General features: G+C 33.9%; 2 protein-coding genes across 7 annotated transcripts in view; one reads left to right on the forward strand and one right to left on the reverse strand.

Annotated features, from left to right (window-relative positions):
- The window catches only part of LOC135115050 (lactosylceramide 4-alpha-galactosyltransferase-like), an 11,339-nt gene extending 10,002 nt beyond the window's left edge, over positions 1-1,337 (reverse strand). For all 5 annotated transcript variants that reach the window (XM_064031509.1, XM_064031506.1, XM_064031508.1 and 2 more), the window contains exon 1: positions 1,024-1,337. The gene's annotated coding sequence lies outside the window, so the exon portion shown is untranslated. The remainder of the gene's footprint in view (positions 1-1,023) is intronic.
- Positions 1,338-1,651: 314 nt separating this feature from the next.
- LOC135115051 (cytoplasmic phosphatidylinositol transfer protein 1-like) lies at positions 1,652-16,826 on the forward strand. Of its 2 annotated transcripts, none has more exons than XM_064031510.1 (8): positions 1,652-1,866; positions 3,469-3,617; positions 5,733-5,821; positions 10,470-10,561; positions 10,777-10,875; positions 11,100-11,255; positions 11,432-11,575; positions 12,231-16,826. In XM_064031510.1, the coding sequence occupies exons 1-8, from the start codon at positions 1,822-1,824 to the stop codon at positions 12,414-12,416; spliced, it is 960 nt and encodes a 319-aa protein (XP_063887580.1). In that variant the 5' UTR covers positions 1,652-1,821; the 3' UTR covers positions 12,417-16,826. The 2 variants fall into 2 exon arrangements, with proteins under 2 accessions (XP_063887580.1, XP_063887581.1); XM_064031511.1 differs by having other exon boundaries at positions 10,490-10,561.
- The last annotated feature ends 672 nt before the right edge of the window (positions 16,827-17,498 follow it).

Consider the following 17,498-nt stretch of genomic DNA (forward strand, 5'->3'; position numbering starts at 1 on the left):
CCACACATTTTAACTAATGCCACAAATAACAACACATTTCAAAACGCAGTAGTATTAAAGATATTTAAAAAGAAGTATCTGGAAACTGTTGGAACGTTCACCCCATTTAAAATCGTTCAAATGTCCACCCATTCTGGCTTAAACATAACGGAAAACACTTTAAAAAATCTGAACTATTTTCTAAAATCATTTAAAGTGAGCTACAAGCACAAATAAAAAATCTACCGAAAAAAAAATCAATATTATTGGAGGTTGAACACGAATAAAAACAAGTGTACGGTGCACGCATTTCACTGAGCGGGACGGCAACACAATTAAAAAAACACCAACTATTTTTTAAAACCAATAAGAACCTAGTACAGGCTGAAATAAAAAATTTAGTTTTGGGACCGTAAAAAAATACGCCGAAAACGGCCCTCTTATTTACACAAAAACAACGCCAAAATCACCACTTTTCACGCAATACACGCGTTCAAATAACTTAAAAAACAAGGAAATATTTTTACAAACCATAAAATCTTAGCTACAAGCCGAAATAAAATACTTAGGAAATAAAAAAAATAATATTGGAACCGGAGGGGGCTAGGGAGCCTTATCCAAGATGGCGGTGGAGGGGCCAGTGGAGGGGACCACCAACCCTTCTCACTCATTTAAACCCTCGCCAAACTTAAACTAAGTAATGGCAGGTATATCTAACCTGAGGATATTAAAGTTTGGTCATGTGGCTCCGCTTTGCGACAGTATTGGTTTAAAACACTCTCAGATAAGATAGATAATGGCTGATAGATAGAGATGACCCAGATTGTTTAAATTTTCATTAAGTTAAATTTTACGGTTTTAAGCAACGAGACGAGGCTGACACAGGGATATATTGTGCTGGAGGTTAGGTGAGATGCGTTAAAATGAGTCAAAACCGTGGGTTGTTCAGTTATTCATTAAAAAGTTACGTTAAGTTACCTAAATGTATTCATTAAAAAGTTACGTTAAGTTACCTAAATTTATTCTAACACTTCCTGACCTTACCTTCCCTATGGTGGTGATGGTGGTGGTGGTGGTGGTGGTAGTGATGTACGTTCCTGCCTCCTCGTCACTATGGCTGGCTGTCTAGCACCTTCTCACAGCCAAACTTTTCTGTATTTTGCTTGTTTTCACCCACTGCTGCCTTCGGGTGTCCACTGCTAGAGCCCACGCCTTCCTCATTACCAATTAAAGAAGGTTTAACTCATGGATAAGCCTTGGCAGCCACTGTGTAGGCGTGGTTACACACACACACACAAAAAAAAAACACAAATTCTGTCAGGCTGGGAGTTGAAACAGACGCATACTAACACCACCCATAGACGCGACACACTGACTAGTTAACGAGTTATTAGGCAGCAGCTCAGCGTTGCCAGATTGTTTTGGTATATATATATATATATATATATATATATATATATATATATATATATATATATATATATATATATATATATATATATATATATATATATATATATATATATATATATATAATTATAACCTAAATTCTGCTGTATTTGGAAAGTGGAAGTTTTGCATAATATTTGGAATAATTGCATATGTACGATAATTTTACCAGAAGTACAATAATTTCAACCTATGTAGTACGATAATATGGCCAAAACAATCTGGCAACGCTGACTTCGGAGAGTGGAGAACATTGGCAGTAATCGAGTAAACACGACAGTGGCCAGCAGCTTAGCACGGTGTGCTGCTCAGGACAAGGTTAGAAGTGACCAGTGTAGCTCTGTATGGACTAGTGATCGCTACAAATACAGGAGCTGCCAAGACGAAGCCAGGATGCTGAAAGAATATAGAATTTGCATGCCCATGTCCGTGGAGGAGGTAATTATATGATTATTTTTTGGTTGTCAGAGTTAAGATAATGATACTGGATTATCATGCACCTGTTAGCTGTCATTGGTTGCATTAATCAGGTGTAAGATTACGTGTGTAGAGAAAGTAGCCACAGGTGGGCTTGGCTTTCCATCGATAGATTTACTTGAATAAGTGTGAATTATTAATATCATTCGAACGTACTCTTTTCATGTTCCAGGAAAATTTTGTACCCAGTAGGACAAACATGAATACTACAGGATAGAACAAACTATAGAGAGGGTGCCCTTTTTAAAGGAAATTAGATGCTTCATTAGTGTTGTACCCTTCTCAAGGAAATTGGAGTATCCAAGTGAATTTTTTTTTTTTTTTATTCCAGCCAGTTGTTGCAGTTGAGTCCTGATATTGTAGTAAGAGAGAAAGAACCAGATAAATCACAGCCACCACAGCTGCTTTAGGGAGAATGATTAAGTTTGATTTTATCACATTTGGCTGTTACCTAAATTAACTAAATCCATTGTACTACTGCCCTTCCCAAAAATAGCTTGAGTGGATGATCATCATATGATCAGAAGAAGGGGACCAGGGCATTGGTGATGAAAGAGTGGAGAACTGGAATCCCATGGTGGCTGGGCCTGTGGCCTTACAGGATTTCTTACCAGGATGAGCTCCACTAGAAGGGAGCTCCAAACATGCCAACACGCCACAATGTAATAAAATATTTGTGATGATGACAAACATGTACCTGATGTAAAGTACTGTGGAATGTGTGTTGTTAGTGAATTATCAGTTATAATAAAGTTAATATTCATATAGTCTGTCTTCCAAATGAGCAACAAGTAATCTTTTAAACATTGTTAAGGTGAGAGCTAACACAACTTCAGAAGGCAAGGAATTCCAATGGCTAATGACTCTAACTGAGAAAAATCTTTTGTGTAAGTTAATATGAATATGAGGATGAAATATTTTGAGAGGGTGGCCTGCTGGCATGAGTTGCCAGTTATGCATCTTTTTTGCAATGTTAACATGGGCAAGTGAGGATACTGCAACTCTAGGCGGGAGAGGCTGCCAGCTAATGCAGCTATACACACACACACACACACACACACACACACACACTATTAAAATCTGGAATTATTTGAAGGAAGAGGTGGTTGTGGCAAACAGTGTACAAATGTTTAAAGAGAAAGTGGATAAATATAGTTATGGAGACAGGACAAAATGAGCTTTGGCTCATGCCCTGTACAATACAACTAGGTAAATTCTCTCTCTCTCTCTCTCTCTCTCTCTCTCTCTCTCTCTCTCTCTCTCTCTCTCTCTCTCTCTCTCTCTCTCTCTCTCTCTCTCTCTCTCTCTCTCTCTCTCTCTCTCTCTCCAGGCAAGAGATATGACCATAATTCTCCACCAGCGGCAAGGAGACTAATGAATGTATTTGCGAAGTAAAGGCAGATTAGGGACTCAAATTTGTTAGAGTTTGGTGGCCTGTAGGAACTGACTTAGGAGCAATATGTAAGTGATAGGTAAATGGTATAGCTGTTAGGGTTAAAGTTTGGTAATTACATGTCAGTATGAGGTGAAAAACTTATGAGAATCTTTTGGTAAACATTGCAGTATCACATTGGGCAGCTGTACATGATTGCACGTCACAGTTTGGAGCAAAGCCATGGGGGTGAGGGAGTAGAGGTGGTGGAGAACACCTCTCACACTGATCCTGTCCATGGCCAAGGACAGTACACAGAGAAGCGCATCCACCTCTCTGGGTATGTATATGCATGAATAAACTAGGGGGAAGGGTGAGAGGGAAACATTATAGTCAAAACATAATATATATATATATATATATATATATATATATATATATATATATATATATATATATATATATATATATATATATATATATATATATATATATATATATATATATATATATATATATATATATATATATATATATGTATATATATATATATATATATATATATATATATATATATATATATATATATATATATATATATATATATATATATATATATATATATATATATATATATATATATACACATACATACATACATACATACATACATACATACATACATACATACATACATATATATATATATATATATATATATATATATATATATATATATATATATATATATATATATATATATATATATATATATATATATATATATATATATATATATATACATACATACATACATACATACATACATACATACATACATACATACATACATACATACATACATACATACATACATATATATATATATATATATATATATATATATATATATATATATATATATATATATATATATATATATAATATACTTCACCCGTCTCCAGCTCATTTGCCGCCTTTATGTTCAACATATTGGTTTATGCATATTAGATGTGTCCTGAGGAGGTTAGTTAGTGGTATGAATACTGAATTAGATGAGTGTTTTTATCAAGTAGTTTAACATAACCATAGCTTCAATAGTTACAACAAAATACATTGCATGTATAGAATACAGTTACAGTGAGAGCATTGTAGTTTGACATTTAGTGCGTCTGGGAAGCTGTTTACCTCATCCATTCTCACTTTTTTGTGTACTGTCATCTGTGACAGTACACAAGTGTGGTTTGGTGCCTCATGTAATTAGGTATGTAGATTAATAACAGAATACTAGTTGTTTGCAATGTACCTAGATCACATTTTGTAATGTATCTCTATCTTTCCATTTAGTTGACATTGCTTGCACATAAAAGATATTTAAGGTGTAGATTAGATAAGGGGCTTACAATTCACTTTTTATGATTTCTCTCTCTCTCTCTCTCTCTCTCTCTCTCTCTCTCTCTCTCTCTCTCTCTCTCTCTCTCTCTCTCTCTCTCTCTCTCTCTCTCTCTCTCTCTCTCTCTCTCTCTCTCTCTCTCTCTCTCTCTCTCTCTCTCTCTCTCTCTCTCTCTCAGCAGTTCTCATCAGTAAGGCCAGTTACAGGTGAAGATAAATATACACTATATAAATAGCAAATGTACGTGCAATTGGGAGGCAGATTGGAAGCTTGAGATCATTGGAGATTTGTAAGTTCAGATCATTGGAAGGGAAGAAGTTATGTCTATTGTTAGTGTGTGGAAGAAACTGTTTGTTTTGAAGAAAGTATCTAGTACTGTATGTATTATGGTACTCAGGACAAAGAGACAATAAAATGTGGTGGGAAAGAGTTCATAAACTAGGACAAACTAACAGTATTGAATAATTGTGAATAAACACATTGTAACCTAAAATAATCTGCATTGTCAACACATGAATCATATGGACTGACCTGCTTATTTGGATTGTACACTATCATATCTCCCTAAAATCAGGAGAATCTTTTATCAGTGCAGATCAAGGTGAGTTTAGGATAATTCAGGTTTTATTGTACAGTGAGAATGATGGAATGGGAATAAAGATTATGGATATGAAAAATAATATGCTGGATACTCTCAAAAACTTTTATGAGCCTTCAAAAATTTTACATAAATTGACTAAAAATAATAATATTATCAGTATAGCCATTTTTAAATCCATATTCTTGGGGATCACTAGATAGTTGCCTTAGAATTAATGGTTGCCTTAGAATTATCATATTAAATGTTTTAGATCAAGTTAAGAGTTAAGAGTTTGAGATTGGTTGAATACAGGTATACTGCTAACGAGAGGAGGTGAACATTTATAGATGAATGTGGAAAAGTCAGACCAGGCAGAATGTAAACATGGAATCATGATTTTTTAAGATAAGAGGATCTCCAGTCTGTGGTCTCTGCCTGTGGAAACAATACTGAATGGCTAGTAATTTGATATGTTTTTCCAGGAAGCTGCCAGTATGGATCCGCTCTTATATTCCCAGATTCATATATCTCACTGAGCGAGCCTGGAACTACTACCCTTATACAGAAACAGGTCAGGATTTTTTTTATTTTTAATGTGGAAATGTATTGCTAGTAGAAAACCAGCAGATATTTTCTAATTGCTTGGTGAAGATGAGATTTCAGTTTCAAAAGTGGAAGGCCTTAATTACATTGTTGCATTGTCAATCCACTGAATGCAGAAATGCAGATCTTAAGGAAGTGACTGAAAGGAAAGCGATGATCAGTAAGGTATCTGAAGTATTAGGTTAGTATTGCTTTTAATTGCAATTGTAATGCTGTCTTAGTAATTAGTCATGATTATTAGTTGCACAAAAAACAGTACCATAAACAAGTTTTCTGGATGCCTTTTCAGATTTTATATACAAGGTATAGCATGTGACAGCCAGACTGAATGTAGTGCACTGACTTTGCTAGATATAGAGTTTTTAGTAATCTATATATTTTAGATTTTATCTGTATAGTTTTCATCTAGAACTTTTAAGTCACTGGTATATATTCACATCTAGTGTATGCTCTTATTATTTTTGATAAATTAATTGTAGAATTGATCTTATCAAATATATACATTATATAGTTTTAATGAAATGCGAATGAATACTTTTTGTTCTAGAAGCAGTAAGTTCTGTTTTAAAGTTAACTGTTAACACTTGAATTTCAGTTGGTATACTTGATGGAAGCCAGGGTAATTTTATATGCCTGTATTTGTCTTATTTTTGTGTCCTACATTCCCTTTGAGTAACCATCCTGACTTTCATCATTGGCATCAACAACATATTCAGAATCAGATGGATATTTTTTGAAGTGTCATATGCATGTAGTATGCAATAGTTTTTTTTTTTTTTTTTACTTTATAAGGAATACAGAAATCAAACATAACATAATGATAAATTACACATTGTTTTCTCTCGCCTATGCCATTGGGATGATTACATATATAATGTCATCTCATTACAATCCCAAATTAAGTTAATCAATGCTTAATGCTGTTTTTTGTTCTTTTGCATGTGACATGCTGTGGCAACAGAATTAACAGTAAGTATCATGCTTTCTGCTGTGACATCGCTTTGCTATTTTTTAATTATTATTATATATTTTTTTTCAGGATCTTTATCACTCTTAAGAACTGCACACCACACAGCCATTGCATACTTGGCACTTCATGCTAGCATGTGACATAATTCCTTGTACAATTTTAGAATATCATCATGAGCACATCCTCCAGTTGAGGGGCTAGATCAGCACTTTTTTCCTTAAATTATAGGATTATTGCTGTTCTAATCTAATCACTCAGTCTCATAACCTTAGACTCATTATCCCTTGATAGCACAACAAAGACAGATAAGACATGTAAAGGATATCATAGCTGATAATGTAATTTTATATCCTAATTTTTCTAGTTTTAAGATTTAAAAAAATATATACTATACTTATTCTCAAGTTAGTCTATTTTATTTTCTTCTGAAGTGAGATGCTCAGTAGCAGAAGGATGACTCTCTTACTTAGATTTTATTTTGTTTTCTGAGGATTCTTATCGTCTTTTTTTATTCTGTAACACATTTTGTTGGAGAAGCAAGAGGCATCTTCATCCTCTCTGGAATTCAAAGTGAAAGTGTTCTACTGTCCCTCTGCTTTCCTCCTAAACATCATATTTGTGTATATGGCAGAATGATTACAGCATACTTATGTTGCCAAATAGCATTCCACCACTCATCACCAACTATTACGTTCACTAAAACGTGGTAGTCCTGCTATCCTAGTCCTTCTGCAACATGTCAGATATATCAGTGCATTTCTATCTCATATTAGTGGTTTTTAACAACATCATAGCCCCAAGTGACAGTAAATATGAAAACAAATCTTCCAAGACCATGCACAAGCTAAATTAAAATTTAGGGATATGACAACCATGTATGCTGTCTGCAGTGATGTCTTGTGTAGTGAAGGGGTCATGAGTAGAAGGAAGAAAGTTTGTTGTTTAACATAGCTTAATATCAGAGGCACATGAGCATACATTTTGAAACATTGAATATGGATGCTTATTTGCCTCTATTGTGTGGACCTTTGCCTTTATGATGTCCAAAAAAATTATTTTGACAATATTTTGACAATTTGGCACACACAACGTTTCCCTGCCCTGTTTTCCTCAATGCATTTGAACAGAAGTAATAATAAACTCAACAGGAATTGCACAAATACTATGAAAATTGAATGGAACATGTACCAACTACTACATAATATTTGGATGAAAAAACTCTTCTTGCTCTCTCAGACCGTGCAGATGGTGGGTGACAGTTCGTTAATTGTTGACTTGTTCGTCTCCCACAACTTTTCCTTTAATATAGCCCAAAAGTGCTACATAGGCAGTATGTCTGGCAAGTTGCTGGGCTAGTTGTCAGCAAGCACCTCTTTTATCAGCATGGTGGTTTGGGTGTGAATAGGTTTCTTAGCAGTTCTGACCTCTGCATCAATTACCTCATTAATTTCTCTTGTAGAGAGACCATATTTGTGACACTGCAGTATTCATACAGTGTTATCATACATAGTATAGGGCCAAGATATTGCTGTAAGCCACAAAAAAGAAAAAGAGGGAGGTAATGTAAGGGTCAGATAATGGTGCAAACCGGGGCAATGGCATACATGAACGGCCACACCCCAAGGCTATAGTTAGACTAATGTATTTCTTTAGTTCTTTACTGAATGAGAGGAAAGAACAAGTTGACATGCCAAGGTATCTGTTTCTTCCAGATGATTTGTCATTCTGCTATTCATAGGTATTCTAAACCTGTCTGTGAGGTAATGTTTAGGATTAATTGCAATTATGTTAGTTATTCCAACAAAGTACATAATTTACATCACTATTTTTGTGTAACAGTTTATACACTAGTCGTTTAGTTCCTTACCAACATTGCAGACTATAGTCTGTTCAAAGCAAAAAGTCCATTCAAGGTGGGGCAAGTATGATGGTTTACCCCTAGCCATGCTGCCAAATCAACCTTTCATACGTGGGCCTCTCTCTTTTGTTTCCCACCCGGGTGCTATTTGAAAGTGATATTTTATGTATTCTGTCTATAATAAAGGAAGCTACATAGTACAATGAATGTCAATGTTTAGGATTATAACTATGATTTGTATAGATTATATGAAGTGGCAAGTATTTTTTCCCATGTTGCAACATTGTCCTGGTAGTAGTGGTGATGGTGGTTGTGGGGTATCATTAAAAGGGATTAGCACTCCCTTGCAGGTGTGTGTGTGTGTGTGTGTGTGTGCACGCGTGCGTGCGTGCGTGCGTGTGTGTGTGTGTTGAAGGAGGAGCAGTGGGAAAGGGATTTTGATTGAAGCTACAAATCCGACTTGCTCGTGTTCCAGGGTCCTGCATAGCAGGGAAATGAAAATGGTTTACTACATCAAGTATTTCATTGAAGAGAAAGCTTGTAATGGATTCCTTATCCCACCTTCAAATGCAACTGCATGAGCTGCAAAAGCCACCAACATTTCCGAGAAAACTGTTCAAAGAATCTGCTCGAAACGAGGCTGGATATCACCAGAAAGGACAGTCTTTTTGTCACCAAAGAAGAGGAGATATTCTGCACCTGTCACCACTCTACACCACTTTGATAAATGTGTTGTAAGGAGAACAGTCTTGGCATTTTATGAGAGGCATCAAATCTTGACTCTGCTAAAAATTCAAGAAGTGAAGGAAAAAATATCCTTCAGTGGCTGCAAAACCTCCCTTCACAAGATTGAAATTGGTAATAAATAAATACTACATAAGTATAATATATATATATATATATATATATATATATATATATATATATATATATATATATATATATATATATATATATATATATATATATATATATATATATGAGAGAGAGAGAGAGAGAGAGATAAATACGTGTGAAGGAAGGGAGATGGACTGTTAATCTGATATTTGGCGGACGAACTGGCAGCGTTGCACTCATGGGAATTCCAGAATCTGCCACGCCTTGAACAGACTTCATGCTCTGAACCAACTATAGTCAAGAATTATATGTGTTGAAGAAAGACTATTAAACAAAATGTGTAGGAGTTAAATATGACATCTGAATAAGAGAGGATGGTCTCTGTGAGAAGAGGGAGAAAGATGGAAGAGTGTGTTGGGAAATGGATAGAGAAGAGTTGTAACAGGACATGCATGAAAAAACATGTATGGGCAAAATATCCTGAATGAGTTTCTTGCATGGCCAACCCTTGCAGTGCTTTATGCAGAGGAGCAGGATAGCAAAGATAATGAGATAACAGCAATTTACGGAATTTGTATTATGTCATGTCATTCTTCTGTTGCTGAAATCACTAGATTATATCTAAACCGAGCTTACTGGATGTACATATGCATATTTAATTTCTGGATTTTATTTAGATTCAGGCTTAGTGAGTGTCTTACAGCTGAAGCCTTGTTGAAATTTCATTACAAGTAACTTTTGATAAACATCTGTGTTGCTTTAGATCTTGGCATATATTTTCTTTAAAGTTGGTAGAGAAGTAATTTTGTTGATAAAGGATTATAATTATATTTACTGGTTAGAGTGAGTACGTCTTCATATATATATATATATATATATATATATATATATATATATATATATATATATATATATATATATATATATATATATACAGGCACATAACATCAGAAAACTTTTATCTCTTGCAGTGTTCGGTGGTACCAAGATTTTCAATCAAAATTCGCACTCGTTATGAAAACAACAATGGATCCTCAGAAAATGTAAGGGCTATTATGTTTGCCTGTTATTGCACTACTAAAAAGAGAGTTACAGCTTTGGTATGATTTACCTTATAATCTAATTTTTTTCTGTGTAGTATATGTAATCTAAGAATGTTTGAGTAAAAAGTATACTTGTGTATATAAGGATTAAAAGAATTGTTAGCATATTTAAATTTTTTAAAAGTATAAACACACTGTTTATGTACGTGTTTCAGTGTCTGAATATGGAAGAGGAGGAGCTGAAGAAACGGACTGTTGACAGAGTGGACATTCTCACTGACCCTGTGGATGAGAAGCATTACAAGGAGGAGGAGGTAAGGTTGATGACTGCATGATTGCTAAGGAGTCTTCTTGAAGCTCTTCATGATTAGGCAAGTGTTGTGAGGTGTCTTTAAGATTTTCATATGAGTTTTTTGTAAAGTTTAACATGGAAGTTTGTGTTTCAATTTAGGTTGGAAAATAACTATTTGTATTTCCAGGAAAATGGCTTAGAAGAGCAGCAGTGAGGTAAAACTTTCAATATATCCTTGTGTTTCAGGATCTGTCTGTATTCAGATCAGAAAAAACGGGCCGTGGTCCTTTGGAGAAAGGCTGGGATAAATGCTGTGATGTGATTATGTGCTCCTACAAGCTGGTTGATGTATCCTTTCAAGTGTTTGGACTGCAGACCAAAGTAGAGGAGTTTGTGCACCGTGTGAGTTGCAGCTCATATAATTAGTGCCTTTATATTAGAGAAACTTCATACTAAGTATGCATTGAGATAATTGTAAAAGTTATGTTGAAATTTTTTTGTATATATGTTTAACATTGTTAAAAAGCATTCTATGGAAAATATAATTCTCTGTTTGATATCATCTTATTCTAACTCAGGCTATCCGAAATATCTTGCTTTTGGGCCATCGACAAGCATTTGCCTGGATTGATGAATGGTATGGGATGACGCTGGATGATGTGAGGGAGTACGAGAGTGGAATGCAGGAAAAAACCAATGAGAAGGTCCGCGAAGCTCAAAAGGTTAGAAAATTATTGTTCTAAAAGTTTTGCTTTATTTTGCATGTTAATCCATAGGAAGTGAAAGCAGACTTTTACCTTAAACAAATTTCACTTATGTGTATGTTACTTGTGTGTGTTTACACACCTTTCTTTGCATTATGACTTTGTTCACCTTGCAGTGAGTGTTGCAATGTTATGAGTATGTCCTGAGTCACTGATACAGGTTGCCATGATTTGTTTACTTTTCAGTGTTGTAATGTTATGAATATGTTCTGAGACAATGATTCAGGTTGCCATGCATCAGGGGAGTCCTGTAAACTGCAAGAAACAAAAGATGTGAAACATATTTTTTGTTATTTTCTTTATACAATGTATTTTTTTAACATCCATCAAAGAAGAGAACTCCTCAATATTTCCTTAATATTTTTAACTTTGCCATGTTAGATGTTGCTGTCTTAGGTATTAAAATTTGCCTATATATATATATATATATATATATATATATATATATATATATATATATATATATATATATATATATATATATATATATATATATATATATATATATATATATATATATATATATATATATGTATATATACATTTATTTATTTATTTATTTATTTATTTATTTATTCATTTATTGATATTTTTTTCTTACTTTTCATATTAGGATATTGATGGTGGCATTAAAACCCCTGAGACACCAGAGGGAGAGGAAGAAGAGGGAGAAAAGGAGGGTCAAGATCTCAAAGGATCTGGAAGACTTAGTAAGAATAATTCCTTATCTTCTCAAGGAAGTGAATCCAGCCAGTCCCAAAGGAGTGGATACCTTTCTTCTTGGTTTAAATGGTCCTAGTTTTAGCCAGTGAGGTCAAGCTTTATCGTGTATTACTCAAATGTGATGTAATATAATAGTTATTTTTATAAGTAAGACGATTTCAGCCCTTTGTATTTACTAAAATGCTGATTTTACCAGAACAATATAGGGATTCTCAGTGATTTGGATGGTCTGTGTGGTACATACATGTATTTTGTTGACATCAAAATTTTTCAGAGATTTTAATGTTCTCAAACAACTATCTTATCATTATTGCAGGACAATTGTTTTATTTTATTGGACATGTGTATGTATAAAAATATTTGTACTAGCTTGGTGAGTGAATTCATCATATTTTCATCATGATCATGGTTGGTGCCATGTGTCCTGTATCTTGTTATTATAAAGAATAAGGACTAAGTATTTCTGGAGCCATGAAGACCACACCAGCTTGTATAACTGCACAAAGTGTGTAATATTCTAGTGTGAATGGATATGGAGCTCATAGTGCTGAATCGTTTCTTTTACCAATTACTTTAAATACAATGAGTCATGATTCAAAAATGCTGGAAATATGCTTTACAAAGGATTGACATAACTTACCATTGTAAAATTGTGGATTTCATCTTATAATATATTATATATTAATATATATTTTCTATAAATAAACAGTTTTGTAATAAGATGATTGAAGACATTATGGACATTATCATGCCTATATACAGGTGATAAGATGGTATATCTCGGATACTACCTTGTGGATTTTGCCTTTCTGGAGGATTCATCTTACTTGTAAGTCTTATGGAGGTCTATTCATTGTTTATTGGGGCCAAGGTGGCTGTGTTCTGCAAGCATCCAGAAAGGTGCCTCCATCAATAGTTCCTGCAGCATCCTACTGCATCCACTGCAGTATCTCACCACAAGGAAATCTAAGTGTCTTTTTGCATTAGTAATTGATTTAATTTATATTCCTGTACATGCCTGCCTTTTTCACTCATGGCATGTTGTATTCAAGAAGGAATGCAATAATAATAAAAAAAAAAATTATGAAAAGTTTTTGGCTATTTTTCTGAATTTTTGTTAGTTTTGTAATGCAAACTTGTGTTTCATATATGTCAGGTTGTATTTAATTATGAAATAACAAAAATACCGGAAAAGATGTTACTCTAAAAAGAGAATAAAACTTTTATAAACCAAGTGTGAAAGTTTAGTAAATATAAAAAAAACAAGCACATGTAATATATATTTCTCTTCAACTATATTTTAAATTTACTTGTTTTATTTATTTATTAACATATTTTTTCTGATATTACTGGCCATGAGGAGACATCTGGGTATGCTTGTGCACCTGACTCTTGCAAGGGTAGTTATTGAGGATCTCTCCTCCATTTCTAGAGTCCTAGGCAGATAATATTTAAAATCTATACGCTATGCATATGGGCATCTCATCTTAGCTACTCTCATTAACAGAGATGTCAACCTGTTATGCAGATAGATAGACTGGCCATTTCTCATATAAAGGGTGGCATTCCAGAACATGAATATCTGCAGTTATGTAGACAGAATGGATGGTAACAAATGGACATGCTCATGAAAGATTTTCTATGTAAGGTTATATGTATGGATTGACGGATTTTGGATGCTGAGATAAAATATGTATGAGTATACTGACAGTGATGTTTGGTGGTGTTTGGGATATTATTTTATGAGTGTGAATACCCCAATTGATATTGTATGAGTAGATTGGGCCAAGAAATGAAGCAGTTAATTGGACTAGTTTCTTCCAAAATTTTCTTTGGCTATGAACATTTGGTCAATATCATGTTACTTTTCTTTTTGTGGACACTCTTGGTATAATGTGTATAATTATATTCTAAGAATCTTGCTTTTTGTTTTCTGCGGCTGTATTGCAAAGCTTGCATTGACTTAATTCATGACTTGCGTGGATACTTTGCATATTAAGTGATCCTTTTCTGACCAAGGACATGGTTTTTAGTTTTTACATTTTTGGGGTGAGAGTTGGGTTAAGGTTTTTATACCTTCTCTGTGTATATATATACCTGACGTTGGCTGTGTTCATTGTGTTGTTAACATGGGCAAGGTAGAAAGAAATGTGTAAAGTTCAAATCCAGATTTAATTTTGCTCTGTTTATATTCAGTGTAGCTTGTATTTATATATTTATTATCTTTTCTTATGATGTGAGGTTTTATGATGATGTTTTGGTATTTTGATATAGTGTGTTGTGAGGTTTTTTAGTTAGAATGTCAACAAATATTTTTCATTGTATGTAGCGTAAGTCAGAAAGTTACATCAGGTGGGATGTGTCTCTTGGTCAGGCATCAAGACATTCTGTTGGATTTTTTTTATCTGCACAAACTGTACTATTACAAGTTAATCACCTAATGTTCAAAGCTCTGATAAAAGGTCCTCAAACCAGGTTTGGGGTGACAAAGTGATGTTAAGGTGCACTATGTCAAAGCTGTGCTAATAGATACTTTCCTGTTCTATATGCATTTCTATCAATAGTGCCTGAATTCACTGCAAAAATGTATTACAAGGTGAGGACAGTAACTTTGAAAGGACTCCAGATGCTAGTGCTATTGGAATTTTGGTTTTGTGGTCATGAAACTTTAGATTTATACACTTATGCAGTCAGGCATGTGATACAGTGTGATGTCTTTAAGACTTTTTTTTTTTTTTTTCCCATTCTCTTTCTTACTGTAAGTGAAATTTTAATGATCTCTTAGTCGCTGCTGTCAGATCTCTGGATGCTGGCATTTGTTTATGGTATACAAAACTGAGGTACTAATTTCTTCAATCTAATGACAACATAATATACTTGATTAATCACAAATTAGTCAGAAAGTGGAACATGGACATCTTAAAATTTTGTTAAGATATTTTGGGAATGAAACTTGGAATCTGTTGATCATGTAATATTCTACTTGCTTGACCAAAGGTTATGTCTTAAATAGGCAAGGAGCTTGATGGTCTGAAGTGCAACCAAGACACTGCGTAATTTCATCCTTTACAAAGGATGAAGTTATGCAGTGTTAGTTTGTAAAGATGATGGAGGGCTAAAATGTTTTCTCCTAAGGAGGAATGTGACTATCTACCTAACACCATAACTTTCATACTCTTAAAATCTTACAGTCTCACTGCAACTCATTTTTATGATAACTATGAAGGAGAAACAACAAATTGAACCAAAGAGGAGCTGTGGAAGAATCTTGACTTCCCATTAACAGTATACCCCTCATAGAATGATCTCAGGACCAGAGAGTTGAAAATATTCAGCTAAAGGTGACATCACCAGGAGCTGACTAGATGGCCTTATGTACAGCCAAGCCACAATAATTATAATTGTAAGTCATAGTACCAGTGATTTTTCCCAAAGCTAATTGATGTGAATCATTAAATCCTCACTGCAAATGACAGATCAGTATAGGACGTACTGTGTGTCATCGTGGCTCTTCTCTGTGCACCTTATAGTGAAAGTACTGAAAGTGAATTGTATTGTGTAAGGCATCATATTGATGTTTTGTTGCATGCTGTTGTGGGTATTGGATTAGCTTATATGGATGTTAATTGTTGATCATGCTTAGCATTGTGCAGATTTGCTTTCTGAATGAGTTAACCATAAAAATGTTCAAGGAAAAGTATATCGCTCAAGTTATTTCACAATGGATTTCACTCATAGGCCAAGCTGAATTGAAAGGGGTGCCTCTGGTAATATATAAAATTATGCTCATATGTCTGTGTAATGAGATGTTATTGTTCACTTCCTCTGTCTCCCATTGCTCATACTTATGCACTTGTTCAATACTTTTTGGTCAACGAAATATCTTTTTGTGCTGTGACAGGAATGAACAATGATAGTTGCACAAAGAAGGGTTTTCTTTGGACTAAACACAAGTGTATTGTTGTATAATATCCAAGGTTATTTTTTTAAAAAAGAAAGGAACAGAAATGTAAAAAACATTGAGTGAATAATTTGTTTCATATATATATATATATATATATATATATATATATATATATATATATATATATATATATATATATATATATATATATGCATTGTATATTTGAATGGAAAATGAACACCTATATACAAATTTGTAAAGTATATCAACTGATATTTTTCCTGATAGAATACTGTTGATTGTTTGTGACTAGTAACCTATGTAAACAGTTAGGATTATGTTCATACTCATTGCTTTGCTTGGCTTCCTGGCCTAGTCTTGGCTCACATATCATTTTAACAGCCTGAAGTGGAACAGATGAGCAAATGAGGATGTTTTTTTTATTTTAAAAATTTTAGTGGAGGGTTGTTGTATGTTGTGTTAATGTTTAGTATTGTCTTGAATAATTTCTGGAGGTAAATGCAGATCACAAATTAACTTATAAAATTAAAATATTATTAAATGTTTATGAAATGTATGAAATATCATTGATTCCTAAAAGAAATACACACACACACACACACACACACACACACACACACACACACACACACATTCCCTCTGCAGCCACAAGGATTAGGTTCTTGAAAATTACAATGGTTGGTGAATCAGCAGTTGATGAATTTGATATTATGTATGTGTATGGAAAAATTAGGGTTGGGGAAACCTTTGCAAGATATACAAAGAGTAAAAAAGTGATATTCTAATTTCCTGTATAAAAGTTTGATATATATCTAGGCCACATTGTGTGATTAAGCAAACATCATAACTTAAATAGGTAGGAGGGGGAGAGAGAAAACAGCCACCACAAAATATGGTTATCATTACCTTTAAGGCTATAGTATAATTTTGGTTAAGACAATGTATATGTCCTTTTAGACCAAAAATGGACACATATATCAATAATTCTAAAACTTTTGTTAATCTGATCCTGTAATTGTTTGATGAATTGGGGTACAATTATATAACTGCTGTTGCACAAACTTGTGGTCAATGAAGCCATGTTTGAGTAGGGAATAGTGCACATGTGCATACAAATAGGTATATATTACATAAAAAAAGTTACAAGCATAACTCTATAGGTTTGCATTTCCTTGGTGCTTATCCTCGGCCTTTTAGCTCATGATGGATGACATCCTACACCCTGGGACATAA

The sequence above is a fragment of the Scylla paramamosain genome, chromosome 28 (genome assembly GCF_035594125.1).
Source record: "Scylla paramamosain isolate STU-SP2022 chromosome 28, ASM3559412v1, whole genome shotgun sequence".
NCBI lineage: Eukaryota > Metazoa > Arthropoda > Malacostraca > Decapoda > Portunidae > Scylla > Scylla paramamosain.

Excerpts from the sequence above, each read along its gene's own strand:
- LOC135115051 (XM_064031510.1), top strand. The coding sequence starts at position 1,822 with ATGCTGAAAGAATATAGAATTTGCATGCCCATGTCCGTGGAGGAG. Across the intron at positions 5,822-10,469 it reads CTACCCTTATACAGAAACAG|AAAACTTTTATCTCTTGCAG; the intron begins GTCAGGATTTTT and ends ACATAACATCAG. Across the intron at positions 11,576-12,230 it reads AGGTCCGCGAAGCTCAAAAG|GATATTGATGGTGGCATTAA; the intron begins GTTAGAAAATTA and ends TTTTCATATTAG.